At 34.8% G+C, this 18,797-nt stretch overlaps 1 protein-coding gene across 9 annotated transcripts in view; it reads left to right on the top strand.

Moving 5' to 3' along the window:
• IMMP1L (inner mitochondrial membrane peptidase subunit 1) overlaps window positions 1-18,797 on the top strand; it is a 39,184-nt gene that overhangs the window by 2,075 nt on the left and 18,312 nt on the right. For 2 of the 9 annotated variants that reach the window (XR_010389465.1, XR_010389466.1), the window contains exons 1-4: window positions 14,847-15,449; window positions 16,413-16,501; window positions 17,458-17,584; window positions 18,236-18,406. Coding sequence is in view for 6 of the 9 variants with exons in the window: in XM_064512896.1 (XP_064368966.1) it covers window positions 15,345-15,449; window positions 16,413-16,501; window positions 17,458-17,584 (321 nt within the window). In the remaining 3 variants the exon portion in view is untranslated. Of the gene's footprint in view, window positions 1-1,062; window positions 1,213-1,649; window positions 1,718-14,834; window positions 15,450-16,412; window positions 16,502-17,457; window positions 17,585-18,235; window positions 18,407-18,797 lie in introns of those variants that run through there. The other 7 variants (XM_064512896.1, XM_064512895.1, XM_064512894.1 and 4 more) reach the window with 7 other exon arrangements.

Genomic DNA, 18,797 nt, shown 5'->3' with positions numbered 1-18,797 from the left:
TATTTTTAAAATATATTAATTTAGATAGCATGAACTTTAAAGAATTGTTGTTTTAAATATTCTTCCAGGTCTTCTCCCATTTACCGTGACAAGTAGTTTTGATACTCCTTCCTTTCCTTTCCTGCTCTTATCTTATTTTACTACAAGGCAGTTAAAACTAGAGGCTAGATAATGATCAGAATTTCTTTGTATTTTGAAACCTGAATTCTGAAAGTATTTTGGGATTGGGAGTCCTTGTGCTGTGCCTCACCTGTTTGTAGTATTTCATGCGTAAAGCGCAGCTAATGTCAATTGAAGCTAACTGGAAAGCTCGGTATTTTGTGAGCTGATGTCATAGGTCAGTGTAGCTGAAAGAGAAAGTCTTATTTCCCCTTCTTTCACTGCTTCCAGTGATGCAATCCCACAAACCCTCATGCTTGTCGGGTCCTTTCTGGAGCTGTTTCAACTCACTAATCTGACTTGGAATTATCCACTTTATTGATAGGTTGATTTTCTGTGATATCACTGAGTTGGATCAACATGGAAAATGGTATATATGGACAGTGGGAGAGAGTGGATTGAATCTTCCACCTTTTCCTGACTGTGAGTTGTTAATTCGCCTCACTTTGTAAACCTCTCAACTATTTCAGAATTTCATGCAGTTTTACATAAGGTGATATTTTTGTTATGAATTTTGTGGATTGACATCCTTTGAAATAAAATGTTGCTCATTTATATTACAACAGCAGAGACTGTTTCTGATATTACCAGAAAAATTATGGAGAAATAAAAATAGTTCTTTAATATGAGAACTGAACTTTAGAAATTATTACCGTAGTTCTTCTCGTGATATTAACGTTTCCTCCATCTCCTTTTAAGGTGATAGGTACAGCTAAAGCTTTGCTGATTTAGCAAGCAAGTGGAAAGAAGCCATTTTTCAAGGATTTAATTTTTTATTTAATATGATGCAGCTTGGCCAATGAATATGTGCTTACAAGATTTACAGCAGTACAGATAAATAGAGAAGAAAGTGATTATCTGGAATTTTTGTTATTTTTATGTCAATGGTTGTTTCTTTTTCAGGAATAACAACCAGCCTTTTCACTCTTCTTGATTTATACCAAAAGCTTGCCTGCGTTCACATGTCCGCTTTCCAGAAGATGAATTTTCAGCAATTGTAAGAGATCCCATTAGGGGCTGTCTGACAGATCGAAAAGCAAGACTGCAGAAATTGTAAGTCTAGATATTATTATATAATAAACTCATCCTCAAATATATGTTAGCAGGTAGATAAGTCCTATTGTTCCTGCTTTGCAGATGAAATTGAAATGTAGAGAAACTGAAGAACATGAAGATGATTGCAAGTGATAAGGAAATAATATTTTAACAGGTTATTTCTTGTCAGCTGGGCTACGGTAACTGACACAGGCCATTGTAATTGCAAAATATAGTAGTAGTTTAAACCTTTGTGTCTACATCAGAATATCCTAAATTGTAGAATAATCAACTTTCCTTTATCACTGCTTGTGTATATCATATAGACCTGATAAAATGTTCATGTAAATTTTAACAACAAATCCTAATTCTGATATGAAGAAATTAAACTTTCTATTTTCCATTTCTTATTAACTTGTTGATCCAATTCAACAACTTGCCTATGTCAAATGCAGATTCTAAGATGGATTAAGAGGATTTGGGATGAGAATTCCCTAAGGAAAAAATAGAGGGAATACAATGGGTGAGTGGAAGAACAATCAAAACATTTGGTAAAAGGTATGCTTGGAATTTGATCTGCAAGTATGTTTGTCATCATTCTTTAACAACTGTAGTACAGATCTGGGGGGAAATCCTACTATCCCCAAAATAGCAGCAGTCCTTAAAGCATGTTTCAGATATTTCGTGCTTGATGCAAGAGTTTGTTCTATATTGGAAACACACCTGCCATGGTTGTCTACCTTTTTACTTAATTTACTGGAATGGGACTTTAATGCAAGTGGAGGCTCTGTACTTTAAACAGCGTTTCTCAATGAGAATGTTATTGATGTAAGTTTTTTATTTGCCCCTATTTCAAATTAATGTTTGTAGTACATTTTAATTGTGCCTTGTAAGATACAGGATATGCTGTTCTCCTTCTGCGCTAATGAGCAAAATGCTATCAGTTCTAGAATAAAATACATTTCTTCATTTTGCTTCAAAGTTCTGTCTGCCCCGTCAGTTTTCAGTAAATTTTTTTTGTTTGGTTTACATATGAGATAGAAAACTGCATTCTAATGTAAGTTCTAATTCATAATCTTATTAGTGTTTGTTATATCCAAAGCTGCTTCTCTCATCAGTTCTGGAATGTGATGGTATTAGATTGTACTGATTAAAGTTTTATAGTCACCAAATCAGATTAGCTATTGAGTCAGCTGACTAGGTAGGTCTAGTAGTCATGTGATCCAGTGCCCTGCTGAGTTCATGCTGTGAACTGAAACAAGGTAGTTTGCTTTTGAGATGTTCTTAAGTATCTAACAGCATGAGTCATGGATTATGACTGCAAAGAAGATGGCTTCATTTTCCCAATCTTTGAACTAGTGAGAATGGGATAAGTTTGTAAGTGTAGGATCTTCAGGCCATGAGCCAACAACTGGAAAGAATGTTTAATCCCGGAAGTTCTGACACTGAAAAATACGGTTTTTTTCAGTGTGAAAAAGCTTAAAAACTCCCTATCCAATCGTTCCATGGAAAAGGCTAGGATTAGTGGTGGAGGTTTAAGACTTACCAATTTTATGATATTATACAAAACATTATATGATTTTCTTTAGAAAGCCTCTGGATGATAACTAAATGCTTGTCTGTGTGAGTACTGAAAAACAGCGATTAGAAATTTGAACCTGTGTCAAACGTAAACAGTTCTTTTAAAATAGAAGTAATTAAATTGGGGGAAATGAATTAAAGCAATATGTTTGACTCTGTGCCATATGCTGAGGATTATAGAAGATAACCACTGGTTTAATAAATATAGATGATAAAAAAGTTATTCCTGAAATGACCGTTGTAATTCCTGTGCAGATATTTGATATGTTTCTGTAATTTCAGATTATGAGGATGAACAGCATATTATTACTGAAGCTTGCAGAATAATAAAATTGAAAATGAGTTGTAAATTAGATGTATTGTGTTAATAAGCATCATACAAATTAGTGACATTTCATAGAGGCTATTTTGTACTGTTTTAAATAAATGAGTGCCTCTTTTTATGACAATTTATTAATTTAAAAATAGTTGTAAGAGACATAAAATCAAGGAAAACAGTAACCAACTGGAAAAGAAGTATTATTTGTATTGTGGCATATACACTGTAAAGTTTACCATATTGGGTTCTACTTCCATATAACACTTACTTCAGGACTGAAATCTAGAAATTAAGAAAGACTGGTACTACCTTTTTTAAATGCTTAACACCCATAAGTGCAAATGGCTACCCTCCAAGATTAAAACAATTTGTTCTTTCAGTGCATCACTGGAAAATGTGAAGAATAAATTTTGTGCATTCATCGGAAAAACGTAGTTTAAGTGCATTGATATCTTGAAGTCCTTGTTTCTAGTTTGCAGTTGCATGTGATTGCACTTACTTGATTAAATAGGTATTTTTAAAGATGGGAAAATTACATAAGTCATATTACAAAACTTATGGGAATGAAAGTTTAATACTTTTTTCTATTTTGTATTAGTGTTTATGCTAAAGTACAAAATACTTGTATTGTTAGATCCTCAGATTCACTGAATGTATGTAAAAAAAACCCCTGTGTGTATCACTGAAATTAATTTATAATTGCTATAGTGTTTTTCCCAATATGTTCTTATTACAAAGCTTATGAATTGGCATGTTTTGTATTTCAAAATGTAATGTTGTATGCTAAGTTGCTAGGGTTTTTAGGCTTTAAGGCCGTTATTCCAAATAATTGTGTTATTTCTATTAAAAAATCTACAGTATCAGGAAGTGCTGGAATACAGACAATGTTTGCTCCTCAACCACATATAGAATTTTATAGAAAGTGCTCTTTTTTGATTTAGCTTTTTTTGCCCGTCATCTCTGGGACATCATAAAACCTGAATCCTGACAAATTTTTTGGGAAAGCACTTGAGGCCTGCCGAAGTCTGGAAAACATTTAACTGATTTCCTTCAGAATTCTTCTAAAGTTGTAGCTCCCCCTCTGCACCCTGATTTTTTTTTTTTTTTTTTTCTCTCCATGCTGGAGAATTTTCCTTCTCTTCTAATATTATCCCAAAACAAGTAACATGTCTCAAGAAGAGAGAATTCTGCAAGTGTGTCTGAATTTAAGAGTAAACAAATGCTGAGTTGTTAAGTTTTTCAGTTGCACTGCCCTACCTGTCTGATGTTCTCTCTTATATAAAGGAACTGTTAACTAGTTGTATGCTTACAGTTACCTACTAACTACTATGCTGAAGTCTAGAATCTGTATTGCTGGCATTGTTTTTCAGATTGACTTTCAACACCAGGCTCTGACATCCACTGATGTAAGGAAAGGCATGCTAGATGAGATTCAGGAAGTTCTTATGCTGGAGTAGAACGATTAACTGACAGTTAATTGAAAATAAAAACTAGAAGATCACAATGGTGGGAATGCTTTGCTGGTGTGCTTACATGTAAGGATGTTATTTCTTGGGGAGCTCCACAGACTAGCAAACCCAGCTTTCAAGTGTACTGAGCAAGTACATTTGTATACTGATCACTGTGATTGCTCACTTCATTAGATATCTTAAACAGGTAAATTAATGCTAGCTTGGTTGTTCAGGCACTGCCAGTGTGGAAGTAACCTGAGAGGATGTAGAATCCCCTAACAAGCAGTCATTCCCCCCCTCCCTCCATTAGCTATTCTGTCTTAAATTAATGAGCTACTCAATCTTTAGTCTGGTAATGACATTCAAAAGAGCAATGGTTGAACTAAAATGTGTACAGATGTGTTTTAAGGAGCTAGGTATTATGATTTATTCAGCACTGTGAATAGCAAAACAGTTACTGACCTAGCTCAGTGCTATGCTAGTTCTGGGTTTCCCAAGTGGTGATGTTGATCAGCTGCTTCAAGACAGATTACAGTGCCTCTGGTTTCACTGCGGAGAAGAGAGTGTCGAGTCACAGGAATGTTCAGGTGCATGTGATGGACATCTGTCCAGAAAGTTGGTGATAAACATTCATTATTGTAGAGCAGTTTTAATGATAAAACTTTGACCTAGCTGATGATCAGTTATTCTCATTTTTGCATGATTTGTTAGATGTAGGTGGTATTGGAATTTTGGCACTATGTTTTGAAATGTGCTAACAAATATGTAGTACTGTAAAAATTAATAAATCCTTTCTCTCTGTAGAGCAGCATCACTATATCTTCTCTGACTATAAAAATAGAAGTCTTGCCTCTCTTTTTTTGAAAGAGGTAACTGTTGTAAGAACTTGTTTAGAATGGTAAACTGTTTAGGTCAGTAAGATGCATATGAAGAAAAAAGAAAGGCATTTTGGACTTTAGACAAGAATTAAAATCTTTTTTTGAGTTTGGTGAGTTACAAAGTTAGGTAAAACATAAATAAATAATCCAGTAGAACTTGCTTTCAAAATTAAAAAACATCCACTACAGGCTACTTAAATTTCAAACAATATAACTTCTCTTAAAATAACATTGTGATGAAAAAAGTGCAAAACATTGGACATCTGGCTTTTTTGTAGCCAAACTTTATTTTAGAAAATTGTCATTATTCTTTACCTCACTGAATTCAGCTTCTGTCTCCTGTTTTGAGGCTGTCAGTTCCATTCCAAAGCTGCTGTAGTTGCTGAAATCCTGTTTCAGGAGCGTGTATCTAGCAGTAAAGATATCTAAGCAAGCCAGCCTCCCTTGTGCTTCAGTGTTTTGGAATCACCTTCATTGGCTGTATCTACTCAGTGATATGCTGAAGTTTGTGTAGACCTGAATTAGCTTTAGGTAGCTTAGATGTTACTGCTGTGAGTATAGCCAGAGCCATGTGTTTTTGTGTGTTTGTTACTGAAGCCTTTTTAATATATAACTTTCATAAGTATATGAAAGAATATTCTCTGGTTATAAAAAGATGCATAAGAAGCTGCCTAAGTTGCATGATTTCCAGAAATGTTTTTTTCTGGGTAGTATATTTTAAGTCTTTTATACTAGATACATTAAGAATTCTGTTTGTACTAAAGGCCATCTCCTTAGCTTGTACACAGTATTTGTGAAAGGAATTGTACAACCAGCCACTGGTTTTCCTTTTAAAAATTAAGTGTATTATGAAGAAAAGAGTAAGCCAAATTGTGCACTTTTGGAACAAGCCAAGTAAGTAAACTTCAATGAAATAAAGCCTGATCACTTATTAAAAACTTATAAACTCTTTTTAAGCATATTTGAGTATGACACAAAGGGTTGGAATTGGCAGGGAGCAGAGAGTAGTAGTATATTCACAGAAGCTAATTATGTCACCTTTCGTAGTCATCCAACTTAGAAGTCCAAGTCTTTTGTGTAAGTAAATGGAATCTTTGGTCAGTAAATCACAGCTGTGTGAAAGGCTTGGCTTCTAATTCAGATGCTTAGGTTTGACCTCTTGGGCTGCCCCTCTTACATAGGAGTTGGTTCTATTTGTAAGATCAGTAGTTTTTTGGATGGTTTTTAAGTCAGGGAGACTTCAGATTAGTGGAGGTATACAATGATCGTTTCTGTACTATTTTCTGTTTTAACAGTATTTGTGCCCTCATTTGGAATTTGGATTTGGGGCAATTATCTGTGGTAAAATAAGCCATATGGGCCTTATTTGGTAATCTGTTTTGGTAATCTGTTTGGTGTCTGTCATAATGCAGGTTGTGCGACTGGAGTGTGCTCAGTGTCTTGCAGGTACTCAGCACTTCAGCATGTGATCATTTGCTAAATTTGAGAAAGGTGTCTCTGATTTACTAAGTAATCAGTTTTCTCACTTATTATTGTGTCAGCTGTATCCTTTACTTAAAACCATTAAATTAAATAATAGTTTATGCTGGCTTTTTATTTTAGTTCATGCATTTAAAACCTGTAACTCAGATAAAAAGATAGTTTCAGAATAAATTCAGTATATTATTTATGAGTGGAGCAACACATTAGCATTGAGTTCACAATAGATCATATCGCTTTTATTCCATCTTACAAGCTTAGCAGCACAAACAGAATAATCAACATATTATTTGGCTGTCATCTGCTGAACAGAAACCAGAGATCACAAGGAGGTTTTCCCTAGCTGCAGTGATGGCCTTTTTGTTCCAAGCCCCCATCTGGGAGGGCCATGGTGTGTTATCATATGGAACGCGGGGTTTTCTGTAATCTGCTTAGCTGCACTGCAGTTTGAATCTTCATTCCATGTTTGTGTAATTTATAATTTTAATGAGACCATGGCTCTTGTGGGCTTTGAAATATATTAAAAGCTCTTTTGTGCATATGCTTTTGTTCTTGCTTAATAGGCTCAGTGTATTTAAAACTGATGAATTTTTATTCATGGATTTGGATGTCTGGGGATTAACTTAGACTGAATATCATTGCACTCATCTATTGATGTTTAGAAAGTTTTTTTTTTGTTTGTTTTTTTGTTTTTTTTTTTTTTTAATACTTGTATCTGAGAGTGAAGTAGAACTTACAGAACTTGTGTTTTATATATATTATACCTCAGGAAAAAAACCTCAATTTTACAGCAGTGAGATAAAGTACTGATTAAAATATATTTTTATTACATAAATGCAGATGTTTAAGTGCAGTGTAATTTGTGTTATGAAGAATAAACAGGTAACTGAGTCTATGTACATATGTGTATTTAAAGCTTATAAATACAGCAATTTGGGAGCGCTGTCAGATTTTTGTAGAATAATAGCAGTAAAAAGCACTCACTTTGCATTTTCCTATGTTCAAGTAAATTGAAAACCTAAATGCTTAGGTCACTTTTGCCTCAATGTGTATTCTTTTTCTCCTGTTTTTTAACTCATTTTGTTATGTAGAGGATGCATGAGACATTTCATTATAAGATTGTGCTCTTAACTGAGAAGTATTGATGAAGAACATAAAGAATGATTTCTTGTTATATTTTCTGATAGTGCTAATATTGGCCTTGTTTTTTGCTTTTGTATTTTTCAAGTGTTTAATAATAGCTCTGATTTACTATTTATTTTAACATCTCGTATTATGTGATTTTGGTTTTAATAGTTTAAGTAAACGGCCTCTTTATTTGTCAACACAGAGAAATTATTTACCTATCTTCTATTCTCTGTTTTGAGTGGTATTTCCAAAATTATCTGCATACTTCTAGAAGGTGCTTCAGCGCTGGGAAGTATATGGGACCTGTGACCCATGGACAATTTTAGTCCCTGTAGGGTCATAGACTTTAAGTGCCTGATGAAAATGTGACTTAAACTCTTTGTCTTTGTTATCTAATATTCATTTTAAATGTTTACTGTACATGTCTATTCAAATCTAGATTAGATGTATATAGTTATTTGACACTTGTGGCAGGGACACAGTGTATTTTTGTCAGTCACTAGCAAAATGACTGTGCTGTCTATCTAGACCCTTGGCATATATGTCCTAACTTTGACATTGTTTCAGAAAACTGTTAAGAGAATTTTTCAGCATCCCTCAGAGGCTCAAACTTGCCATGTATGACCATGCTTTTGCTTAGCTGTCTGGATTTTCTCTATTCAGCAAAGAGAAGTGTGTGGAGTTGCAGAGGAAGGTAGAACCCCAGGAACGCATCTGACTGTTAATACAGCATTTTACACAGGGTTGTGGAATTGTTGGGAATTGCCTCCCAAAGGTAAATAGAACTAGTGAGAAATTGAAATCTGTTTGAAAACATTTGAAATCTGTTTTGAAAAAATTGCTTGTTCTCATATAGGTAATCTCTACCTATGTGTCTTTGAAGGATTGCATTATGTGAATTTATACTTACAGGACTGAACTTCTTGTTAGCTTGAGATCGGTAGATGAAGGAACGCTTGTTGGAGACAAGCTGTCAGTACCTGGTAGAGATAGTATGCAAAAATAATCTTTTCCTCCAGAATATCACCCGAGCTCTTTTGCATTCACCAGACTGAATTCAGTGTATCTTCTGGAGAAGAAAATAGCTAGAAATAAAATCAAGTTTTGCCTGACCCCTGTAAGGAAAGATCTTTTGAAAATTGTTCCTTATTTTTCCTTAGATGTTTGGAAACCTCAGATGATTATAATTAGATGATTTAAAATATTTTGTAGTTATGAAGCTGTGTATTTGATATGGGAAGAATCTTTCCCAGTGAATGTGATGTGCACTTTTCACTCGTCTAGTGCATGTAGTATTAATTTTTTTGTGGAAGTTTTAAAATACACTTAAATTTCATATATGTGACAGTTGTGACATAAATATTTCAAACTCTAGTCAGTTTTTCTTGTTTTGTTAAGTAAAAACCCCAGACTAACTGTTTGGGAAAAACATAATGCAAACTATGGTGTTATATCATAAGAGGAAAGGTGTTTGGTTAGGAGAAAAGTGTGCAATAAAGGGCTTTCTGTTCTCTGGGAAAAATCAATGAACTAACTAACTAATTTGTGAAAATTATGAATAGATGTGATGTAAGCCTTAGAAAATATTATATAAATAAAATATAACCTGGAGTATTTTATAATAGTCAAAGGAGTCTATTTAGTATTAAGTCCAGTAATTGTTTAGCCACGTTTTTCATTGGCTACCACTCTGATTTTCTTGCATTTAAAATTTTAGTGCCGTATGTTAAACTGTCTTCTTACACAGTGCCATTGGTTATATGGAGATGATAAATCTGCTTATTGATTTCCTAATTTTATTATGTACACAGTTAATTATAATCCAAGATTACAGCAAACAAGATGTTAATTTCTAGACAATCTCTGTACATTTCACTCTGTTACAGAAGCAAAGAATAAAAAGAGAATAACATTTGGCTATCCTCATAGGAACTGTCAATAAAAGATGTAATAGGGGATTTAGGAATCTGGAAGTGGCCAACTAATTTATGTGAATCTATTTTATTTCAGCTAGAAAGACCAAGCTCTGTTTCGTCTGCACTGCATATTGCAGAGCACAGGCTGTCTATAGAAAACCAGGCGGCTGCATATGGATAGTCCCTTGATATCATTCACTTGCTGTGTAATCTTATTATGCAAAGTTCTAATCTTCACCTAGAATGAATGCCTCTGGGTCAGAATATAGTCATATCAGGGTTTTTGAGGTCATGTTTTGTGATCCTTAGCTTATTCTTCTAAGTAGGACTGGGATTTAAAGAGTATTCCCCAGACACTAGCAGAGATAGACGGCAAAACCTGCTGCCTTTTTGGAAGACAAGACCAACATGAGGTCCCTGGTAGGATTAAACTTGATTTGTAGCTGTAGGATTTTTTAACAGATGTATTATTGGACAGGGAATAGGGGGCCACCAGCACAGCGAAATTGGATCACGATTGGCATTCTCAGGGAGTCCGCTGGCTGCTAAAACAGCAGCTGCATGTGGATTTGACTTCTTTCAGGTGAAGCAACTTCCAGTCATTTGGAAAGGATGGGATGAAAAGGAACCTTGGTGATAATTTTGATGTCTGCAAGATTTAGTCCAGTGTAATGGGATTATCAGTAACACCTTCACTGCAGAAAAAGCCACCTGGCGCTATAACTGGCAGCAACTGAGAACTAATCCTTTCCCATCTCTTGGATGTCATTCACAAGGCTCAAAGTGATTCCTACCCTGCTAGCTGTGATTAATTTTATAAACAAACAAAAAAAAAATCAAATGACGAAGGCATAGACTCTGTAAGGAAAAAATGAACAGAAGATAATAAAATGCAAAATGTAATTACTCTTTGCTGCAGAGGATAAACTATACTGTTCTTGTAAAATACCACATTGTATTCTACTTCATAAATATGGACGTGTGAATTTTTTTAAACAATATCTATTTTCAGTTTAAAAACAAAGTTTTATATAATTAGTAGGTAGTACCTGAAAGTAATTACAACGTATTTTATGCTAATAGTTCTGTGATAAGGATGTTTATCCAACAGTTCCATTAAGTTTTCAAGGGACTTGTGATTTAAATAATTTGTTTTACTGTGCTTAATGCTCTTAAGGTGTATCTAGTGACATTGCCTGCTGACAGGACTTTGTATTAAAATGAATTGTGTGATGAGGAAAAACATTCAGCCATATGCCATTTTCATCAGTAAAATGTCATTGTTTTAAAAATGTACTGATAGTTCTCTGAGGAAACAAAATTTACCATTTTATTGATATTTAAAGTGGAGCAGTTGTGATATAAAAATTCTGTAATTTTTTTTATTTTATTTTTAATGGGGCTTAATCTGTGAGTAGACTAGAACCATTCACATATTAACTAGAAGCTGTAAGAAGTTGTAACTTCCTAAGACTTGGAAACTTTCAGAATTTTGGTTATTCTGTGGTCTGTGAAGTAAACATTAGATGTCCTCTAAAGGTGGACCTGTCTTAATGTTAGCTTAAGGGTTCTTTCTTTTTTCATCTTCTTAGTCTCAAACTGTGTATAATACTATATGTATACCTTCATTTGAAATTAACTTTTATGAGCAGTAGTAGCATTAAGCCTAATATATGAATGTTAACGATATTTTTCATCACTATTATGATCATCCTTTAGCCTGAGCGCTTTAAAAAAAATTCATTGTACCAAATTTATAAACTGAGACCGATGACATCTGTCTCATGGGTTAAGAATTTGTTTTAATACAGATTGCAAATTGCAGAGATTTTGAGAGCCCATTAATAAAAGAACTGGGAACAGAATTTGAGATTTGTTGACTCATGCGCTATCCTCTTGGTTAGTTTTGTAGCCTGACAGCTGGAGTAGGAGGTAAAGCTCACTCTGTTGGACCCTGTGTTTCCCTGGAAAAACTTACAAATACATCCTTCCTAATTCAGAGCACATTGGAGATAAATTGAATGTGCGTGTTCAGTGTAGCTATTGGGAAGTACATGTCACTTAAGCTTTAGGGAAAAAAAATCAGTTGCAAATGTTCAGTAAAGTTTTGAAGTTTATTTATAGATAAATATAGATGTTTGTAATTTTAATAATAAAAAAAATGCTATTTTAGTTGTAACCTGATAACTCTGTTGGCATGAGACTTGCATTTGCTCTTGATGAGGAATCTGTCATTACTATTTCATTTAGTGGTCGACAGTTTCTGCCTACACTGCTCAATGCAATGCAACCAAAAGATTTTAAATCCTATACAGTTCCCTTTTACCTGCAATATCCAGAGGTGGCTGAACTCTCAACTGTTGTAATATATTAACATAATTGCTTTGAAGAGCATGAGTCTGAAATACAGGATGGTTGCATGGTCTCCTTCTGTTTGCCTCAGCTGAGAAGCAATATGGAGCAGTTGCTGTAAGAAGTATTGATGTTGTACTTCTCTTGTGAGATAGCTGTGATCAATTCATGCTAGTTGTGCAGCTCTGATTGATTTGCTGTCACTCAATCTTTCTCTTATCAGCGATAAAAAAAAACCGACTTCTGGACTCGCAGTGACTCTGCCTCTGAAAGCAAGGAGTTAGCTCAGACTTTTCACAGTGTACTGCGCTGAGAAGAGCTAATCACTTTCCTGGGTCTCCAGAATAGCTTCTGCTGAAAGTACATTTAGTTTATAGTGAAGCAGTGTCAGTTTACACAAGGTGTCCTGCAGTGACAGTGTCCTAGGCACTGCACATGATAATGAAACAATTGAACATTTTCCTGTTTTCTGTTATATTTTGGTTCATTGCTGTGAAAACTATTGGCTAATATTAAGAATGATGAATCACAGATTGGTTTAAATGGATTTATTCTGGAGATCTTTTACGTAAAAAATGGAATTAAATCTTTTTTTTTGAACAAGGAAGTGAGCTGGGTAAGGAATACTCTTCCCTAAGAATGCTATTCTTTTTTTTTTCTTCATTATAATACTATAAATCTATAAATACTAAAACATATATACTAAAACATAATATAAATACTAAACATAAAGAGCAAAAGCCACTTTTGATTGTATTCAGGCAAAATTCTCATTAACTCTTATATGAAGCTGTGTATAGAAATTATATACACTTCTAAATTCACCAATGTAAAATAGCTAAACATCATGAAATACAGAACGGGAGGTCTGTAGTTCATTATTAAGTAGGCCACATTCTGCATGTAGAGCTTTTTTCTTTTTTTAAACTTACTGCATTTGTTTGAAAAGCTATATTGATCAATTTAAAGAATAGGAAAGGAATCTCACTGTGGTTTTAATTCATTGCAAAACTGCTACTGAGTTTAAATTGGGCAGGTATCTTGCAGAATGTAAAACTTGTTTCAGTACTTGTTTTCCGCTTTCTTAGGAGTAACTGGAATCTTCTTTGGGCACTAAAAATACTAATTCTTTTTCTTATAAAAATCAGGTAAATATTTTACTTATGTTAGCATTGCAGTAATTTCAGTTATTCATTGGAGTTTAACTTGGATATTTGTTCGTGGCAACTGGAGGATGTTTACAGAGGCTTTTTCTTTGCTACAGAACTTATGCTGCTCTGCTCTGTCTGAGAATAGAGAACCTTAAGGCCTTTTACTTGCAAGTGTTGTGGTTAGGAAAGTCTACTGAAAGGAAAACTCCCTGAAAATTCTAGGATTTCTGTCAACAGCTGTATTCCTCTAGTATACGTGGTCTTATTTAGGCAAGCCATTTTCATCCCAGTGACATGATTGTTTGTCCCTCATTTTGTTTAGTTCTTCAAGCCTTTGTTCATTTGAATTCCTCTCAAGTCACTTGGAGTTTCAGTTAACCACTTGATTACTCCTATTTTCTGTGAATTTAATTTCAGTTGTGAAACATCTTCAAGTCATTTTGAATAGTTTTGCTGTTGAGTGTTTGGTTTTAAATACTGATGCTTGAAAAAAGCCAATGATTTAAGTTACACTGTGTTCGTGTGATTAAAACAAATCTCATAAGTGTTATCTTAAATCTGCATGCTTTTAAAAAGAAATAAAACAGCACTGTTTCCTGTTTCAAGGAGTTTGCAATATAAAGACCTTAAATGTTATTTTCTTGAGTAGTTCTCAAATAATTGACGCTTTGTAAAGAATTCTATGTATTAAAATAGCACCAAGATGCTGCATGGTAGCAGCTCAGACTGAATTTTGTTTTTGATGTCAGCACCTTCACTTCAAGCTATCTAATATGTGCTAATCCAGAGAAGTACTTCAGACAGGCTGGAGTTCTGTGCTGGATAGGATCTTAATTCTACACCTCTGTGCAAAATGCCATTAATGTACTCCCATACGATGGTATTGCTGATATCTGTAGTATAAGTTGCCAGTCATCCGGGGTGAATTTTCTGGGCAGAGAATGAACCCTAGCTGTTTTTATACCCCGGCTGTTTTTATACCCCTGGCTGCAGTTCTGTGTTTATGGTAAATGCAGTACAGAATACATAGTAGACAAGACAGGCTCTGTTCTTGCTGCTACTGCTGTTGTAGCTACCATTGTTTTCCATGATTGTACATGCAATTGTGTAGTCCTCAAAGCTGCCTTTAGATAAATGTTTTAGCAGTTTAATTTATGAATATTGTGTGCTGTCCGTATTTTTGCTTCATTCTAATTGCCTCATTTATATTAGAAAAAGGACAACTGAATGTAACATGAACAATATATCTTCTCTGTTTTATGGGTAGTCAGGGTTTCTTTATTCTTTGTTTTTATTACTTGGTTTGGAAGCTCTAGTATGGTGAACTGTATCTGAGTTACAGTATGCTACAGTAATCCAGATAAAGTCAAAGCCTCTGTTTAAAGATGTGATTACAGCTTTCCAGTTTCCATTCAACTAAGCCCGGTGGAGGGGAGGATGTTCTCATAACTGCTGCAGATATGTAGACATGTGGCAGGTAAGCTTGTCTGCAAACTTGAGTAACAGAAGCGCAGCTGAGTGAGCAGAGAGTATTGACACCATTCCCTCCCACTAATTTCTCCAGTCTTACAAAGTTTTCTTTGTTTTGGCTCTTACTCTATTGAATCTCAGGAATAAGCTGGGGAAGGGAAATACTGGGAAAGTAATTGTATGTGTGGAAGTGTCTGTGTAGTAAATCAAAAACTTCTTGATGGCATTTTAAACTATGTTCACCTCCAGATATATCTGATTATTTTGTTGTTTGTAATCACTGCTCTTTTAAAAATATTGTTTGTTGCATGGTTGTTAAAATACAAAACATACTTTTACAAATATTAAATTGTTTGCTGTCAAATGAATGATGTTCTTCTGTTTTAATATAGACTAGAACCAGCTGAAGAACGTAACACTGTACCATGTTTCGCAATGTCCTAGGAAAAACCTTTCGATTTCTTGGGTATACTGTGCAATATGGCTGCATAGCACATTGTGCCTTTGAGTACCTTGGAGGAATTGTTGTGGTAACTTTTCATTTTCATGACATTTAAAAAGAAAATATTGTAATACTGAAACTGTTGTATGTGATAATGCCAATATTTCGGGTTTCTTCACTTTTGAAAACTTTTTTTTTTTTTAAAGGAATAATGTATGTGTGTTTAGTCAATCCCTGTTTCTTGAAGGCAGATCCTCACCTTATGAAAGTTATTCCAACTTTAGGCTTTTGTATTTTTTGCCAAGAGACCGGTTCAGGAATCACTGAAGCAACTGGGAAACAATAGCATTAAGCATTTTGCAGAAAGTACTTATTTCAAGAAGACTGGGGCCACAGTGCCTTAAGAAGCACTATTGTTTCCAACTTCAGGCAGAGCGCTAGCTGTCCTGGGCAACCCTGTGCATACAGGTTCTAACCCTAGCAGATATTGCTCCGGGCTAGAATGGATTTTGGCTGTGAGCTGCTCTTGCAGCTTCTGTGATGCTTCTGTGATGCTTCTGTGATGCTTCTGTGATGCTTCTGTGATGCTTCTGTGATGCTTCTGTGATGCTTCTGTGATGCTTCTGTGATGCTTCTGTGATGCTTCTGTGATGCTTCTGTGATGCTTCTGTGATGCTTCTGTGATGCTTCTGTGATGCTTCTCCTTCACAGAGGCTGAGGAAAGGGGTAAACTGGCAGAACCCTAAGTGCTGCTTCTAATACTTTCTTGCAGATTAGGTGCTGGCATGATTCCTGGGGGACTATAAGTACCTAGCACAGTTGGTAAACAATCATGGACTAATATAGAGCTATATGAAAGTTACAGGAGCTTTGTAGGCTGTCCTCATCTTTTAAATGTATAAAATGTTCCTTGGGAGGATTTCATGTTTTTTTTAAATTGTGTTTTTGCATTATGCCTGTGATTTATTAGCAAATAATTTGAATATTCATGTATTTTTGATAAGAAGCAATGGGCAAATGGTAATTTTTTTCATTTATTTTTAATTTGCAGTGTTCTGGACCATCAATGGAGCCAACAATTCAAAATTCTGATATTGTCTTTTCGGAGAATCTTAGCCGCCACTTTTATTGCATTCGAAAGTATGCTCCTTTGTTGGGACTGGAGTTTAGCTTTAGTTTGCCAGAGCCTGTCAGTAACTAAAATCTATCCATCCTTTATTTCTCATATATTCCTCTGCTTCTAATTTTAATTTTTCATACATCTCCTCTGTCCCTGGGGGCAGACAGAGTAATTCTTTTGCTTTTAGCAAACTGTCCATTTTATAGAGCAACTTAAGTCAGAATTCATTTAGGATGTAGTCTGTGTCATTTTTACAGCTTTGTCTGGAAAATGGAGAATTCCCCTGCTTTCCTAAACCAATTCTATTGTGTGAAACTACACTGAATGTGACTTCTCATCTCTAGGCAATTTTGACTTAAGTTTAAATCAAGCTGTAGGTATTGTTGTGCTCGGATAGGATGTTAGAAAAGTGACCAGCAAATGCTTTAAGAGCCATTGATCAACTGTTGTTTTACTATGTTAGAGCACAGCTGGCTCAAAGTTTTTGCACATTTTTGCATAGACTGTTTCACTCTACAGTCTCATGTGTATCATCAAGTGGCAAAAGTAATATAAGATGTTACAAACTTGGATTAGATATTTGAAGTTCCACTGAAGGAACAGTATTTGGAGAGAGAATTGCAGGGGTTGCTAAGCATATAGGGACTTGGTCTGTTCTATATATATGTAGCAAGAGCACCAAGTTAAATGGCATTCATTTCATCAGAGCATTGTTGATTAAAGTTAGCCTTACGTGTTTTATATATGATTCATATAACAAAAATGAATCTTTCCAAATGTATTTAAAAAACAATGTGTGTAGAACTATACACTGAGTAAAACCAAAATTGTAGACAAGAATTTTCAGCAGAAACAAGTATTTTTAATAGAATATTTTTAGAGCATACATATTGATACATGTGTATGCAGCCTAATATTCTTTACTTAGAATTCTCTTTTGTTTGTTTGTCTTTTTGTTTCTGTTTTTTTCTCCTAGAGGAGATATTGTAATTGTGAAAAGCCCAAATGACCCCAAATCAAATATCTGTAAAAGAGTAATTGGCTTGGAAGGGGATAAAGTCTGCACAAGCAACCCTTCAGATTTCCTTAAGAGTCACAGCTATGTAAGTATTAGACTTTCTTACTTTATAAATTAATGATTATGTAAGTAGGACCACGTAGTCTCTAAAGGATTTGCAATATTTGAGTATTACCATAAATATGACATTCTTAAATTATTCTTTGTATGTTTACAGTCAAATGTTGTATCTTGGAAACTCTGTTTTTGGCAAGCCGTCTTTCTTGATGTCGTTAGTCTCTGTAGGAACTGTAGGCAGATTATTTTTGCTCTGCTCTTTGCTTAGGTCTTCTTCCCTGGAAGAAATCCCTAAAATTCTGTGTAAAGTACTGTACAGATGTCAGACTCAAGGGCTTGGTCTTTAAGCAAGCCTGTTTCTGTAATTTAAACACTAAAAAGTGGAAAATTTTGTCTCTTAGCTTTGAGGATTTTGCCCGAAAAATCATGCTTATAACTATTCTAATTTAGTTTTCTGAGTATGTTTGGAAAAGCAGTACTTTTCCAGACTTGTCAAAAAAGTGAGGTAACAGGATGAAATAGAAGGGAAAAATTATCCTTAAAGTTCACTTGCCCTTATGTAGATAGACTTAACAGGAGGAGTTTGGGAAGATCTATGACAGAAGTTCTTTAGCAACTTCTTTTGTAGGCTACTGCACCAGAAATCAACATCACAAAAAAATGTATTTTTTTTTTCAAGAGCCTGTTTGACCATTACCTCTGTTCAGCATCTTGTGGAGACATCAAGTTATGCACAGTTGTTTTGAGTCTTAAAGTTGTTATTTTGCCTTCTTACCACCTCATCGTCATAATTAGTGTGAGAACAAATCTCTGCTTTCATCTGTCCTGTAGATAATCTTGTACTGTAAAGGTAAGAGAATTTTGTGGACCACTCCTTGGAGCCACCTACAATTTATGATAGCTAAATGCTTTAAGAGTTTAGTTGCCATAAAGATTGCTAACTTCACCAAACCTTCAGGTACTGTTCCTTCATTTGTTAAGCAGTTGAGTTAATTTAGAGTTGAGGTGGAATCTGAGCTTTTAAAATCAGTGGCAGAATTCCTGTCAAAATTGTGCCCAGATTTGGTATCTGGGATACCAAAAAAAGCAAAGGCGTGATTATACCCTGTACTGAGGAGCTGAACTTGCTGTTTCTTCTGTTCAGTGTTCAGGAGTGACGTTTCAGGCAGCTGCCTCAAATTTGCCCTTATGATCTGGTGACACCAACATGGGAGCTTTTTGTTCCTGTCTCTGTTGGACTG

This window comes from Dromaius novaehollandiae, chromosome 5, assembly GCF_036370855.1.
Source record: "Dromaius novaehollandiae isolate bDroNov1 chromosome 5, bDroNov1.hap1, whole genome shotgun sequence".
Lineage (NCBI taxonomy): Eukaryota > Metazoa > Chordata > Aves > Casuariiformes > Dromaiidae > Dromaius > Dromaius novaehollandiae.
The sequence above is the reverse complement of the archived record's forward strand: the minus strand, read 5'-3'. Positions and strand labels throughout refer to the sequence as shown.